The following is a 12,778-nucleotide window of genomic DNA, read 5'->3' on the forward strand; positions in this document are numbered from 1 at the left end:
GAGTCCATGGAGCCTCTAGACTGTTAACCAAGGTTAACAACAAGAAACATGATATACCAAAAGTAGGGTCAGTCTTGGAGAAAGGGCTAAAGGACTCAGGGGGAATCCCAGACTTAGATCACAGAGAAGGCATACATCCTCAGAGAACTTGGGAGAGGAATTGGTTTCCAGGGAACCAGAAAAAAAGGCCAGTGAGGCCAATGGTGTCACACTGTGAGGGCAAGAGAGATGCTTTTGTGGGCACTGGGCTTAAGCCAATCCTGAGACACTGGTGACTTCTAAACCCCAGCTTTTCATTGCTATCAGGATTAGGGCTCCTAATGTTCCCCAGACCTGGCTCTCACCTCAGCCAGGCTGGGATTGAGCTTTCAGGTGACTAACCGGGTTGGGAGTAGAGTAACTTAGAACTGACAACGATGGTCCATCTGTACGTGCATAGCTCATTTTTCAGACCCAGTAGTAGGTGCTTACATTAACCCTCTGTTTAGTTTCATCTTGTCAGAGTTTGCCAAAGGACGGCACATGGGTTTCATTTCATAGAGCAGCCCTGACCAGTGGACCACCATAGAAAGAACGATTGTGTGGCTCAGGGTACCAGCTGCTTAGGGATGCCTGCCATGGGTGTAGAATAGGAGAGTTAAAGTACATATGTATCACTGATTCAGGTCATCTCCTCTTCCCAGATTTGTGTCCTCCATACATGTGATCAGGATGCTGTCAGCGGCCTCATTCAAGTCACTGATAAAAGTCGATCGAAATAGATCCACGGGCAGTGCCATTCGGCGCAGTTCTGAGATTGACCTGGAGCTCGGCACTGATATACAATCACTGGATAGAGTCTGTCACACTTAGGATCATTTTTGGAATTGATTTCCGGCAACACTTTCCCGTCCTGTGTCCAAGAGAGAGTTTTCCTATAAAACCACCACCTGGATAGGATAGAAGATGGCCCACTTCTTTCACATCCATTCGCGAGATACAGAAACTGGGATGATGAGAAGTGAGTGAATCACAGAAAAGAAGGGATAAGCCCTCGGATGTATGATCTCTGGGGTCCCATATTGAGAGAGCAGCACTTCAGGACTCCAGCCCATGGTCTGGCTTCCTGTCCTCAGTAAGCACCGAGCCCCGTGGGGAAAAGGAGCAGTGAAGATTATACAGAACATAACAAAACAAACAAACAGGCACACTGCATTTCAAGCAGCTCATACTTTTATCATAAAATACAAACTTTCTAAAATTAAGTGTCTTACTTCTATTTTACTGACAACAACAACAAAAACAAAAACCTCTCATGTTAGCTAAATACAGGTGCATAGGTGGTTGAGCAAGTGAGTATGAATCTGGGGGGCGGGGGAAGGGGAGTGCTTTGGGCTGTGGGTGAGTGTTGGCCAACAGATGAGTCTGGTCTTGCTGTCTTCTGTCTGTGACCTGATTGGAACCTTGGCTTTCCAAACTTCATGCCAACCTGTTGAAGAGTCTAGAATTCCAGAGCTAAGGCAGGAGGAGGGAGAAGGGAAGGAGACCTAAAAATTTATGCCATTCCCACTGGAGGAAAAATAGGGGCTATTCATCAGGGGCCCACCAGACGTTGAGCCGAACCTGGAAGAGAAATAAGATGGATGTCATGATGAAATTCCTGATATTAGAAGAGATATTAGGAAAAGTTAACGTTTTAATTTTGCGGCTGTCAGAAACTGTGAAGGTTATGACAGGATTGGAGGCTGAAAGCCCTAGCATAATCAAAAAAAAGCTTTGGCTCCGGGAAAATCAAATATTAAAATGACACAAAGGGAGGACAACAAAGAGCTTTTTTCTGTCACTAACTTAGGTCAGGAAGTCCCCGGCAGCCTGTAGGGATTATTTCTATGGGGCCTACACTGTCACCAGGTGCAGGAACACAGAGCAGGGAGCTCACCTGTGGGCCTGCGGCCACTCTACCTGCTTTAGAGGACCAGCTGTGTTCTTCAGGATATTCCACAATACCAGAGAACTCAGTGCCATGGTCCAGCACGAGTCTGGACAATCCCAGGACTCCTCCCCTTATCAGCACCAAGCTAGCTCAGGCTCTTTGTTTCAATGCCAGTGCAAGAAGTAAGCACTGAGACATCACTGAATGCCTGAGACGTAGCTAGACCCTCAGGGATGGAAGAGCCAAGAAGATCTGAAGCTCACCCTCCAAGAGCAGAAATACACACGCTGCTTTTTCTCCCTGGCACACTCCTACTCATACTTTAAAAGAGAGTTCAAAAGCCATCTCCTCTGTGAAGCCTTCCCTGACCTTTCCAGATGGAATCATTTACTCATACTTCTGGGATCCTATTGCAATTTCGCCACCCATCTGCTAGGATACTTGGAATGAACGAGAGCAGAGCTCAGCACAAATTGCAGCAGAGCAAATAGCAAGATTTAGTCTAATCCAGGGATTCTCAGTCACTTTTCAGCAGGGCAGACGCATCTTACAGATGCTCACGCTCATGGCACCCTCCCCTGAATTGATAAAATGGAAAAGGGGGGCGGGGGAGGGAAGAAGCAAGGGGAACAAACCACTGCATTAATTTGTAATGCGTCAGCTGGGGATCAGTATCTGTTGCTCACTGAGTGTCTGGGGACAAACTAGGCTTCATGTTATGTTCGATTCCCTTCGCACCAAAATAGATTCTATGACAGCAGGGACATTATCTGGACTGTCCATCATTTTACACACAGAGTCCAGCCCAGGACCTGGCATGAGGTAGAGGCCTGATAAGCAATTAATGCCAGCAGTAACTCTACAGCTTTTCCTCTCTTTCAAAAATAGTAGTGGGATATAAATGGTTGAGAGTGATGTTCCTATAGAGATTCCCTGGATTCCACTCTGATTTATAAAATAAAGGCCATAACCCATACTTCATATCTAGTAATTCCCAGTAACAAATGACTCAGAGCATGCCTTTTATGTGATTACCATACCACAGGCCTCTGGGCCCTTCAGGTTGAGAACTTCTGATCGGATCAACTATCAAGGGCATGGTCTAGACGGCATGAACACTAGAGGGCCAGGAAGAGGGGTAATCCATGTGGACTAGAGTTATCAAGGAATGCTTCCTGGAGGAAGAAGGTGGAGTTTGAACAGCCTCTTGAACATGGTGACCTGTTTTGGTTTGCCCGGGACAGTTTCTACACCGGGATTTCCAGTGCAATTATTATTTGTGCTCCTTTTCATTCTCAAACTTATTATTACTTGAAAGATCAATTTTGTGGTTTTCCTACCCTGATGAATGTATGCACATTGATTCGGCAGAGAGAAGAGAGGGCTACCCTACTTCTTCCCTGAGGCCACGGAAGCCAGCTGCTCGTTCCTCTCCCACTTCATATATTGTCTCTCGGTTCTCTCCTCTGCTTCTGACCCTGAGGAAGCACTGACCCTCCTTGTCTCCTGGACTAAACTCCTTCCCTGCTCAGAGAAGCTTCTCCTAGACCTTGCTCCATCCAGCACCACTGGTAACCCCCAAACCCAATGCCACTGTTGTGCACAGTGCTCCCTGCATTCCATCTTACAGGGACTGGGTTTTCTTGCCATCACCCTGTGAGCTCTCCTTCTCTCCTCTAGGAAATAATTTCTTCACTTGGCTTCCTGAATTCTATACTCTCCTATTTTACCTCCCACCTCATAATGCTCCTTCTTAGACCCTTGGCTGGTTCCTCCTCATCTCCCCAACCTCTCCACACGCTGGAGGCCCAGGGGCTCCAACCTTGGGCCTCCTCTTTTCTCTGTGTACCACACTCCCTGGGTGACCTCGTTCCATCCCAGGCCTTGAAAGGTCATCTATATGCTAATGACTCCCAGATTTATACTACCAGCCCCAACCTCCGCCCTGAGCCCCAGACATACACATCCACCTGCGTCTCAACAGCTGCACTCACACGTCTAACAGGCATCTCAAGTTTTATGTATCCCAAACCAAACTTTTGATCAACAGATCTTTGCTCTAATCTTCGTGACCTTGGTATTTTGACACCGTCACTTATCCAGCCATTCAAGGCTCAAAAACCTAGGAATAAGGTGTTTTCCTTTCTTCCTCATTCCACATCTAGTGATGACAATGTCCTGTCGATTCTGCCAAGACAATAAACACTCCAGATCTGTCACTCGTCCTCTTTCCCATGGTCCCTGCTGGTGGTTCACACCGCCAGCATCTCTTGCTCAGATGGCTATAAAGGCTCCTATCCTCCTTCCCTGTATCAGCTCTGCCTCCACAGTCCACTCTTCACACCTCAGCCAACGTCATCTTCCCCAAATAGAAAGTTGAAACATGTCCTCAGCAGCTTGAAAGTCTTAATGGCTTCTCACTGCTCGTAAAAAAAAACAAAACAAACAAACAAAAACCCTCCATATCATGCCTACCAGGCCCTATCTACTCTGGCCCTGGCTACTTCTCTGATTTCAATTCCGCCCACTCTCTCTCCCCCACTCATTGTGCTCCAGTTACATTTCTCATCTCGGGCCACTGCACCTACTATTCTTTCTGCCCAGAGTGCTGATCGCCCACGTATATGCCTGGTTCATTCTCTCACATCATTTAGATCTCAGCTCAAGAGACTTCCCTTTATTCCCTCTCCCCTTTCTCCCAGCACCTGGTGTGTATGCTGCTTGTTTATTTTCTTATTGTCTGTTTCTCCCCTTGGAATGAGAGAAGAGAAACTTTGTCTTGTTCACTCCAGTAACCAGTGCCTAGAACAGTGCCAGGCACATAGAAGGTACTCAATGAATATTTTTTAAATCACCATGTCATCCTTTCTTGGCGACACAAGCCTGTACCCCTTGCCTCACTTTTCTGACTTCACTTTCCTGGTCTTCTCAACCTCTCAGGTGACTTCTCCACCCTGCTGACTGCTACCACTCCCGTCACTCTCCTCCTTCGCCCATGTCCTCTCTGGCTATCCCTAGGCTCCCTCCCACTTTCAAGAGGGCTCCTTCCGGCTTGCTCCTTTTCCTCTCCCTGCCATTGCAAACAGCCAGAGACCAGGTCTCAAACCCCACCCTTCCTGCTCCCCAGGAGGGCTTCTCAGCTCCTGGCTGATGAGACCTCAGGACCATGCTCCCTCCCACGTACAGCCAGCTCCAGCTTCAGCAGTGAGTCCCTATTCCCTTGAGCCCAGAGTCACAGCGTCCAATGTGGGGAGTTTGCCTGCCTGCAAGTTGTCTGTCTTGATCTGCCTGCAGTCTCAGTTACTCTCACTTCCAGGGAGGTAAGGACCTCTCGCAGGGACCCCGACAGTCACCTCCAGACTACACCTTCTTGCTTCCTGTTTCTCTCCCCTCCAATCTTATCAATTCATCCTAATATGCACAAATCTGCATTGGATCCCCAGGCGAGCAGTCAGAAGCCTTTAATAATCCAGGTCCAAGCTCCTTTTTTTTCCAATCCTATTTTCTACCTGTTTGGGGGACAAATCTAATAATTCAACCAGGTGTCATTATTCCCCAGGCCTCAAGCTTGTCATGCATCTTCGCTTCTGGGGCCTCACTGCTACTGCCTAGAATGCCCTTCTGCAATCACTGCTCGCGGGAACCTCGCCACCCTGCAGTCCCCTCACTGTCCATTCAGCAGGCATCCTCCCTCTGTCCTCGGGTCATTTCCATGGTCTACTTTGTCACGGCTCTGATGCTCTAACGTCATGATGCTTACATCTCTCCCCCTCTCAGTTCTTTGAAGGAAGAAACCATGTCCTAATCATCTATGGCCCCCGACAGGCTAAATTCCTGTGAAGTATGTAAATCAGTGCAGCGCTTTCCAGGGTGTGTTGTGTGTTGGGTGGAACACACCATGATACGCCCTATAAGAAAAAGGAAGATAAAAGGTGGAGGGAGGGAGGGAAGTGGGAAAGAAGGGAGGGAGGGAGAATAAAAGGGAAGAAGGCAGGATAAGAGAAAAAAGGAAAGCAAGAGAAAAATATGGGGTTGTGTGTTTTATGTTCACACAACACTATCAACCACCTTGGACATTTTCTCTGCATCCTTGGAAATTAAATGACGAGAATTCCAACAGTTACGAAATGTGTTCATCTTTGTTTCTCAGATCTCTCCCTAGCATTTATCCCTTTAAATGAGACACTGTGGGGGGGCGGGGGATGAGAGTTTGGGGACACACACCCCACTTCGGCGAGGCTCTGTGATGGGGAGCTGGGGAGGAGCAGAATCAATGTCAGGTCGGCATTTCTGGCCCTAAGTCTATAAACCAAGTTTCTCAAACTGGGGCACAGGTGTCCTAGTGTGTGCCCAGAGACTCTGAGTCACAGGAATGGCACACCTGCCTCTCGGAGCTTCATTACTAGTTGAAGATGCTGGGTGGGAATGAGCAGCTCTTTGTTGTTACATTAAAACAACAAACACAAATTTAGGACTGACCAGCATGTAAAATTTGTGTGGAACTTTCAGCTAAAATGTCGAGTGTGTGCTGGCTGTTTGCTGCTAATTCCCTCTCCTCTGTTTGGGGTACTTTGGTGGAAAAGCGTAAGCAGCCCTGATAAGCAGTGGAAGGTCCTCCTGCAGGGCCTACCAAAAAGTCAGTGGGATGTTCGGGAGATTAGGCTGGCCAGGAGCTCAGGGTGCAGTGTGGGGGGGTGGATAGCTATAAGAAGATTACCTGGCCATGTCCTGTTGTAAGCCAAGCAAGTGGGTAAAGACAAATACATCATGCTTTGCCACCTGCCACCTGCTACAATGGAGTGCCATCCACTACTGACAGCACAGTGGCATTTCTGCAACCAGACTGTAGGGCCCCAGCCCCGAAATGGGCCAAAACAAGGGGCCTACCAGGGCCCAGACCCTGTTCACCTCACTAGGTGAGATCATGATGCACACAGCCTCCAGAAACAGGCACAGCGCCCTCCCTTCCCACAGCAGTGACGCCCCGCACACTCACCCCTCACCCCCAGCAGCTCTTTGGACACAAGCTGGGTTTCCAGTGCGAGCTGAAGACTCACCTGTATGGCTGGGGGAACAGGAACTGTGGCCCATCTCCTGCCATGGGGGAAGGCTCTCGGGGGTTGGTGGACAGCTTTGGAGGTGTCCTCTGAGGGTATGAATAGTTGGGCTGGACGAAGGGGATATAGTTCAGCAAGGGAGTGTAGGAAGAGCGGAAAATCTGTTGTCCCATCTGCTGGGGATTGTATGGTGTCACCTGCAGGTCAGACAGAAGAGAGGGGCGAGGTCCAGCAAAGCCCACCGCTTCCAAACACCATGGTTCCCCGACCCTAACTCCAACCCCAGACCCATCCCTCAGCCCTGGGCCCTTCAGTCACTGTGGGGTACCTAGAAAGCAACGTGTTGGAATGGAAAAAGCACAGGGCTCAACTTTATGTGATAGTAACAAGTGACTGAATTCAGCTGAGCCTCTGTTTCCTCATCTGTAAAATGGGCAAACACTCTCTCTGTTATATGGGAACTGAGTCAACTGATAGAAAGAGAGTGGCACATCATGAAGAGCTAATAAATATTATTTCCATTTTCTTCCCTGCCTCCCTACCTTTCCTTCTGTCAATGACTATCCTCCAAGTTCCTTGTTAATTTTTAAGTCTTTTTCTATCTCAAAAAAAGCTGTTGAGATTTAAACATCCCTGGCTTGTATCTCAGGATCTCAACAGGTTCCATGTCCAAGACAGCCCTGCCCAGGAAATTCCTGTGATGGATGGTGGAAATGTTCTTTGTCTTCATAGTCAGATATGGTAGCCACCAGCGACATGTGGCTAATGAGTACTTGAAATGTGACCAGTGTGAATGAGGAACTGAATTAAAAATTTTACTTAATTTTAATTGATTTAAATTTAAATAGCCACCCATCACTAGTGGTTATAGAATTGGGCAGTGTGAGTCTAGGAGAAAGGGCGAAAAAAGCATGGGATTCAGCTCAAACTCTAGAGAAAAAGAGGAACCCAGTGTGGTTTCAGAGACCACCTGGATCAGACTCCCACCAAGAACCAGAGCTCCCATTATCATGCCCCTGACAAGGCAGGAACCTCATCTGTCTTATTTAATGATGTAGTTTCAGCCCTAAGACAGTGCCTGGCACACAGTAGCTGCTCAATAAACATATGTTAAATGAATAAACGTAAGAAATAAAGAGAGAAGGGGCCGGCTTGGTGGCTCAAGCGGTGGCTCCGTGCTCCTAATGCTGAAGGCTGCCGGTTTGATTCCCACATGGGCCACTGCCAGATGGCTCAGTTGGTGGGAGCGCGGGCTCTCAACCACAATGTTGCTGGTTTGACTCTTCGACTCCCTCAAGGGATGGTGGGCTGTGCCCCCTGCAACTAACAACGGCAACTGGACCTGGAGCTGAGCTGTGCCTTCCACAACTAAGATTGAAAGGACAACAACTTGGAAAAAATCCCAGAAGTACATACTGTTCCCCAATAAAGTCCTGTTCCCCTTCCCCAATAAAATCTTAAAGAGAGAGAGAGAGAGAGAGAGAGAGAGAGAGAGAGAGAGAGAGAAAGGAGGAGAAAAGAAGAGATCATTAAGTGTCTGCTTGAATACTTAAAATGACGGGGAGCTCATTACATTATGAGCATTGTATTCCACTGACAGCTCCAAATGTCTGAGAACCCTCCCTCATGTGGAGCTGACATCCATCCTCTTGTGTGCTGGGGTGAGTTTCAGTCAACACTGGAAAAGTTTCTGGATTTCCACTTTAACAGCAAGAGTCTGGGGTCTAAGCTCAGGGATTCGGCACGCTGACAGCCTTCTCTCACCCTGCACACCCTTATCTAATACAAAATTCACAGAGGCTAGTACTTATTGCTTGGGGTGTGCCAGGCCCTTCATATGGATTCTCTCATTTATACTCTGAACTACCCTGTGAGGTAAGACCATTAATATTCCCATTATAGAAATGCAGAGACTGAGGTTCAGAGAAGTGAGGCAGCTTGCTTAGTGTTTCAAACATCTGAGTTGTGGTCAGGACCCCAGCAGGATGAGCCCAGAGCCTGTGCACCTATGCTGTACTTTTGCGTTTGCTCCCCCTGGAAGCCTGAGCCCTTCCCCCTCGGCCCTCCCCATATTTCCCCCATTGGACATACGTGTATAGGATCTGGTGATGCCGGACATAGGCATCCAAACCCCAAGATGACAGGCTAAAAGGTCAGAAAGCCAAGAGCTTACAGAGCGAGCCCAAGAAGGCACCTCCTAGGACAGACGCCTGTGGGTCAGCGTGGCAGAAAATATCCCTGGTTTTCATAGTGAGGAGGTAGAGGGAGGGTGGATCTGGGAGTAGACTGACATGAAAGAAAAGATTCGGGTCCTAGAGCTTATACAAGCTTTATTTAAAAATGTACCCCGAACTGCATGTAATGGATAAAAACCATAAAATAGAGCTGTGTATACTGTTCTGGTACTATCTTCAAGATAGACTCCCTGCTGACAAAAGCAGTGATAGAACAGTGTTCCCAGGGTGCTACATTTGTACAAAAACGTTTGTATAAATACACATTGCTAGAAGGCTACCCAAGAAACCAGTAACAATGATGGCCTCTAAGATTCATGTTGTACCATGTGCTTACATTACTTTTTCAAATATATGCACATGCATAAGTTTGTGTAAAAACATTCTTTCTGGAGCTGGGTGGACGGCATCACTGTTTATGGGGTGGAGGTGAAGTGAGGGGAGGTGAAGTGAGGGGAGGTGAAGTGAGCGGAGGTGAAGTGAGGGGAGGTGAAGTGAGGGGAGGTGAAGTGAGAGGAGGTGAAGTGAGGGGAGGTGAAGTGAGCGGAGGTGAATTGAGGGGAGGTGAAGTGAGGGGAGGTGAAGTGAGCAGAGGTGAAGAGAGCGGAGGTGAAGTGAGGGGAGGTGATGCTAGGGGAGAAGAATCTCCCCTGAGATTCTATGAGCCAGACTGTCACTCATCTCTCTTTCATCTTGGGATGCAAAAGCTCCCACTGCTGAAAAAGCAGCAGTCCTGGCCCACGTAATAAAGTAACCTATGGTCCCTTCTTTACCCTCTGCAATATTCTAACATACTTCAGATCAGAGGTGCAGTTTGCAGAGAAAGGGCGGGGCTCCCCGGGGAGAGAGAAGAGGCTGAGCAGTCTGAGTTTGGGGCCTGTCCAGCTGTGTGTGAGGGTGCAAGTCCAGCCTAAGGAGGTAAGCAGGTCCTCAGCTCCTTTCCTTACACCTCCACCCCACCCCAACATACTCAATAGCTCCGAGCATGCCTCTGAGTTTTGTGAGCACGTGCAGGGCACAGGCAGCGTGGTGGCATGTATATAACTGCATCTTTGTGTCTGTCTGTGTGTGTTTGTATTTTTGTCTCTGCTGCCTTATTTCGATACTGTACTTTTGTGTATCTGTGTAGAAGGGGCTGTAACACATGGTGATTGGGCTCATGGACCCTGAAGCCAGGCTAACCCAAGATCAAATCCCAATTCTGCTGTTCTGACATTGTCAAGCAGATATTCACCCCGACCTTCCCAAGGGAGTGGGAATGCCAGATTGAGCAAACAAAAATACAGGCCATCCAGTTAAATTTGAATCTCACATAATTTAATCCCAAATGGAACAATTAACAGTAAATATAAGTATTTCCATGCAATATTTGAGACATACTGATACCAAAACTTTATTCACCGTTTATCTAAAATTTGAATTTCACTGGGTGTCTTGTATTTCAACTGCCAAACCGACAGGGGAGGAACATGATTCCCAGCCCCACTGATGCTGGGCAAAGCCATGTGATTTGCTTTGGCCAATGGAAGGCAGGCACACTTTACCATGTACCAGCTCTGAGCTGAGGTCCTAGAAGCGCTGGGTGTTTCTGCTCACCCCTCGCGCACTCCTGCCATCCGCTGTGGCAGGAGCAAAAGCTACTGTATCTTCAGCACATGGAAGAGGCTTGCACCCAATCTGAGCCCAGCTCAGCCAATCCATAGACTATGAGTGAAAAATAAATATTTATTGTGGAAAGTCTATGAGACATAGAGGCCGTGTGTTGCCACAGCAAAAGCTAACTTTTGTATTAACGTTATGACTTTGAGCAAGTTATTTAATCTCTCTGCACCTCAGTTTCCTCATCTCTAACCCACCTCATAGGGTGGTTGCGAAGGTTAAATTAGTTAATGAGGTAAAGACCTTAGAGAAGGGCCTGGCAAACGGTGAGGGCTCTGTAAGGGCCAGCTGTTATTATCACCTAGGGACACTGGTTTATTTCTACACATGTGTTGATATTTGTGTAGACTCTGGGCGAAGGGTGGGCTGGAAAGTTTGTCTGGTGACCAAGACATGGGAGCAGACGTCCTTCTGACCTGAAGGCCTTCGTGGAGCTGGGACAGAAGTGAGGGGGTCCCCTACTCACCTGTTGGGAGTAACACCCCAGCTGGGGGTTCAGGGCCTGCTGATAGGGCATCCTGGCTGCCCGCTGTGGGTATAGGCCCTAGGGAGAGAATAGAGAACTCAGTGCCATGGGGCAAAGGCCCTCAGCCAGAGAGCAGCCACAGGACTCAGCCTCCAGCTCCCGTGCCTAGATCTGCAGACACAGCCATGTCCATCCCACGGCACTGCAAACCAGACCCACCAGTTGCCAGGTCCAGCTGGCATCAGGCCAAGCCAGCACAACTCACCCCCCACAGGAAGCCCCTGTTTAGCAGGGTTTACAGCCTTTTTGGTGAGTATTTAAGATAAGAGCTCCAGGAACCTGCCTGCTTCTTGAATCTCAGATCTGCCCGTTATTGGCTGTGTGACCTTGGGCAAGTCACTTCACCTCTCTGAACCTCTTTTCCTTTGTCTGTGAAAGTATGTGTGTCCTAGACTGCAAAGCCTGTGAAGATAGCCAGATTCTCTTGGTTGCTGTCTACACCCCTTCTCTAAATTCCTTCCCCAAACCCCATTCATGCCCTAAGACATGAGGTGACCATGTACATCTATACGTACATGTGTTAGTTTGTACCCATGTTTATTTAATCACATCTGCACGTGGACTTCCATTTGTGTCTGCAGCTGTGTGTTTCTGTGTACAAATATGCAACCATGAACCCAGGTGCATTAGTTTGGGTCTCTGCTGCTGTGTTTCTGTACGTCCACACATTCACTTGTGTCTGTACCCTACGATAAGGATTGATGTGAACATAAATGAGTTAATGCATCTAAAGGGCTTAGAACAGTGTCCGGCACATAGCAAGGATTCTGCAATTGTTAGGCGTTATTAGTATCTCTCACTGTGCCCCCACTCCTTCTCTGGTAGCTCAGCCAAATGAGAAGTAAAAGTTTTATTCACAACTCTGTCCAGGGTGGCCTTGGGTACACACACACACACAGACACACACACGCATGCACGCACGCACATAACAGGATGGCCGCGGTGGGTGGGGTCAGCCCATGACCCTTCAAGTCTCAGATTGTCTCTACCTGCCAATCCAGAGTTACCTCCTAAGATGTAGTTCAAAGCTCAAAACACCTCTAGACCAGAAGACTAAAGCAGCCCTACCTTTCTAGAAGAGTCTGCACCCTGAGACACTGCCTCGAGTCTGGTCTCAGCTTGTGCCAATTATCAAAGTGCTGATGGCTGACACTGTGCCCTTGATGACTTGCTCAGAGCCACGAGCTCCTTGTAAAAGACTCGGGATCCCTGACACAGGGTCTGGGGAAAAGTCTCCCAGCTTTCCTAGTGCCTCATCTTCCAGGTCCCCAGAGCACACATCCTCTGAGAGCCCTTCCTTGCTCTCTGCTCCCATGTAGCTGACACTTGACTGTGGTGGGGCGCTGCCCACTTATACCAACCCGTTCCCCTGAAACCAGTGCACCTGCTC

The 12,778-nt window shown here is 48.3% G+C and overlaps 1 protein-coding gene across 1 annotated transcript in view; it reads right to left on the reverse strand.

The window, feature by feature from the left end:
* Positions 1-1,526: 1,526 nt before the first annotated feature.
* LOC308500631 (uncharacterized protein C1orf94) overlaps positions 1,527-12,778 on the reverse strand; it is a gene marked incomplete at both ends in the record, with an annotated part of 35,887 nt that continues 24,635 nt past the window's right edge. Inside the window, 3 exons of the mRNA XM_081055822.1 lie at positions 1,527-1,602; positions 6,970-7,166; positions 11,329-11,406. Coding sequence (XP_080911948.1) covers positions 1,527-1,602; positions 6,970-7,166; positions 11,329-11,406 — 351 coding nt within the window. The remainder of the gene's footprint in view (positions 1,603-6,969; positions 7,167-11,328; positions 11,407-12,778) is intronic.

The sequence above is a fragment of the Rhinolophus hipposideros genome, assembly GCF_964194185.1.
Source record: "Rhinolophus hipposideros genome assembly, chromosome: 8".
NCBI classification, from domain to species: Eukaryota; Metazoa; Chordata; class Mammalia; order Chiroptera; family Rhinolophidae; genus Rhinolophus; species Rhinolophus hipposideros.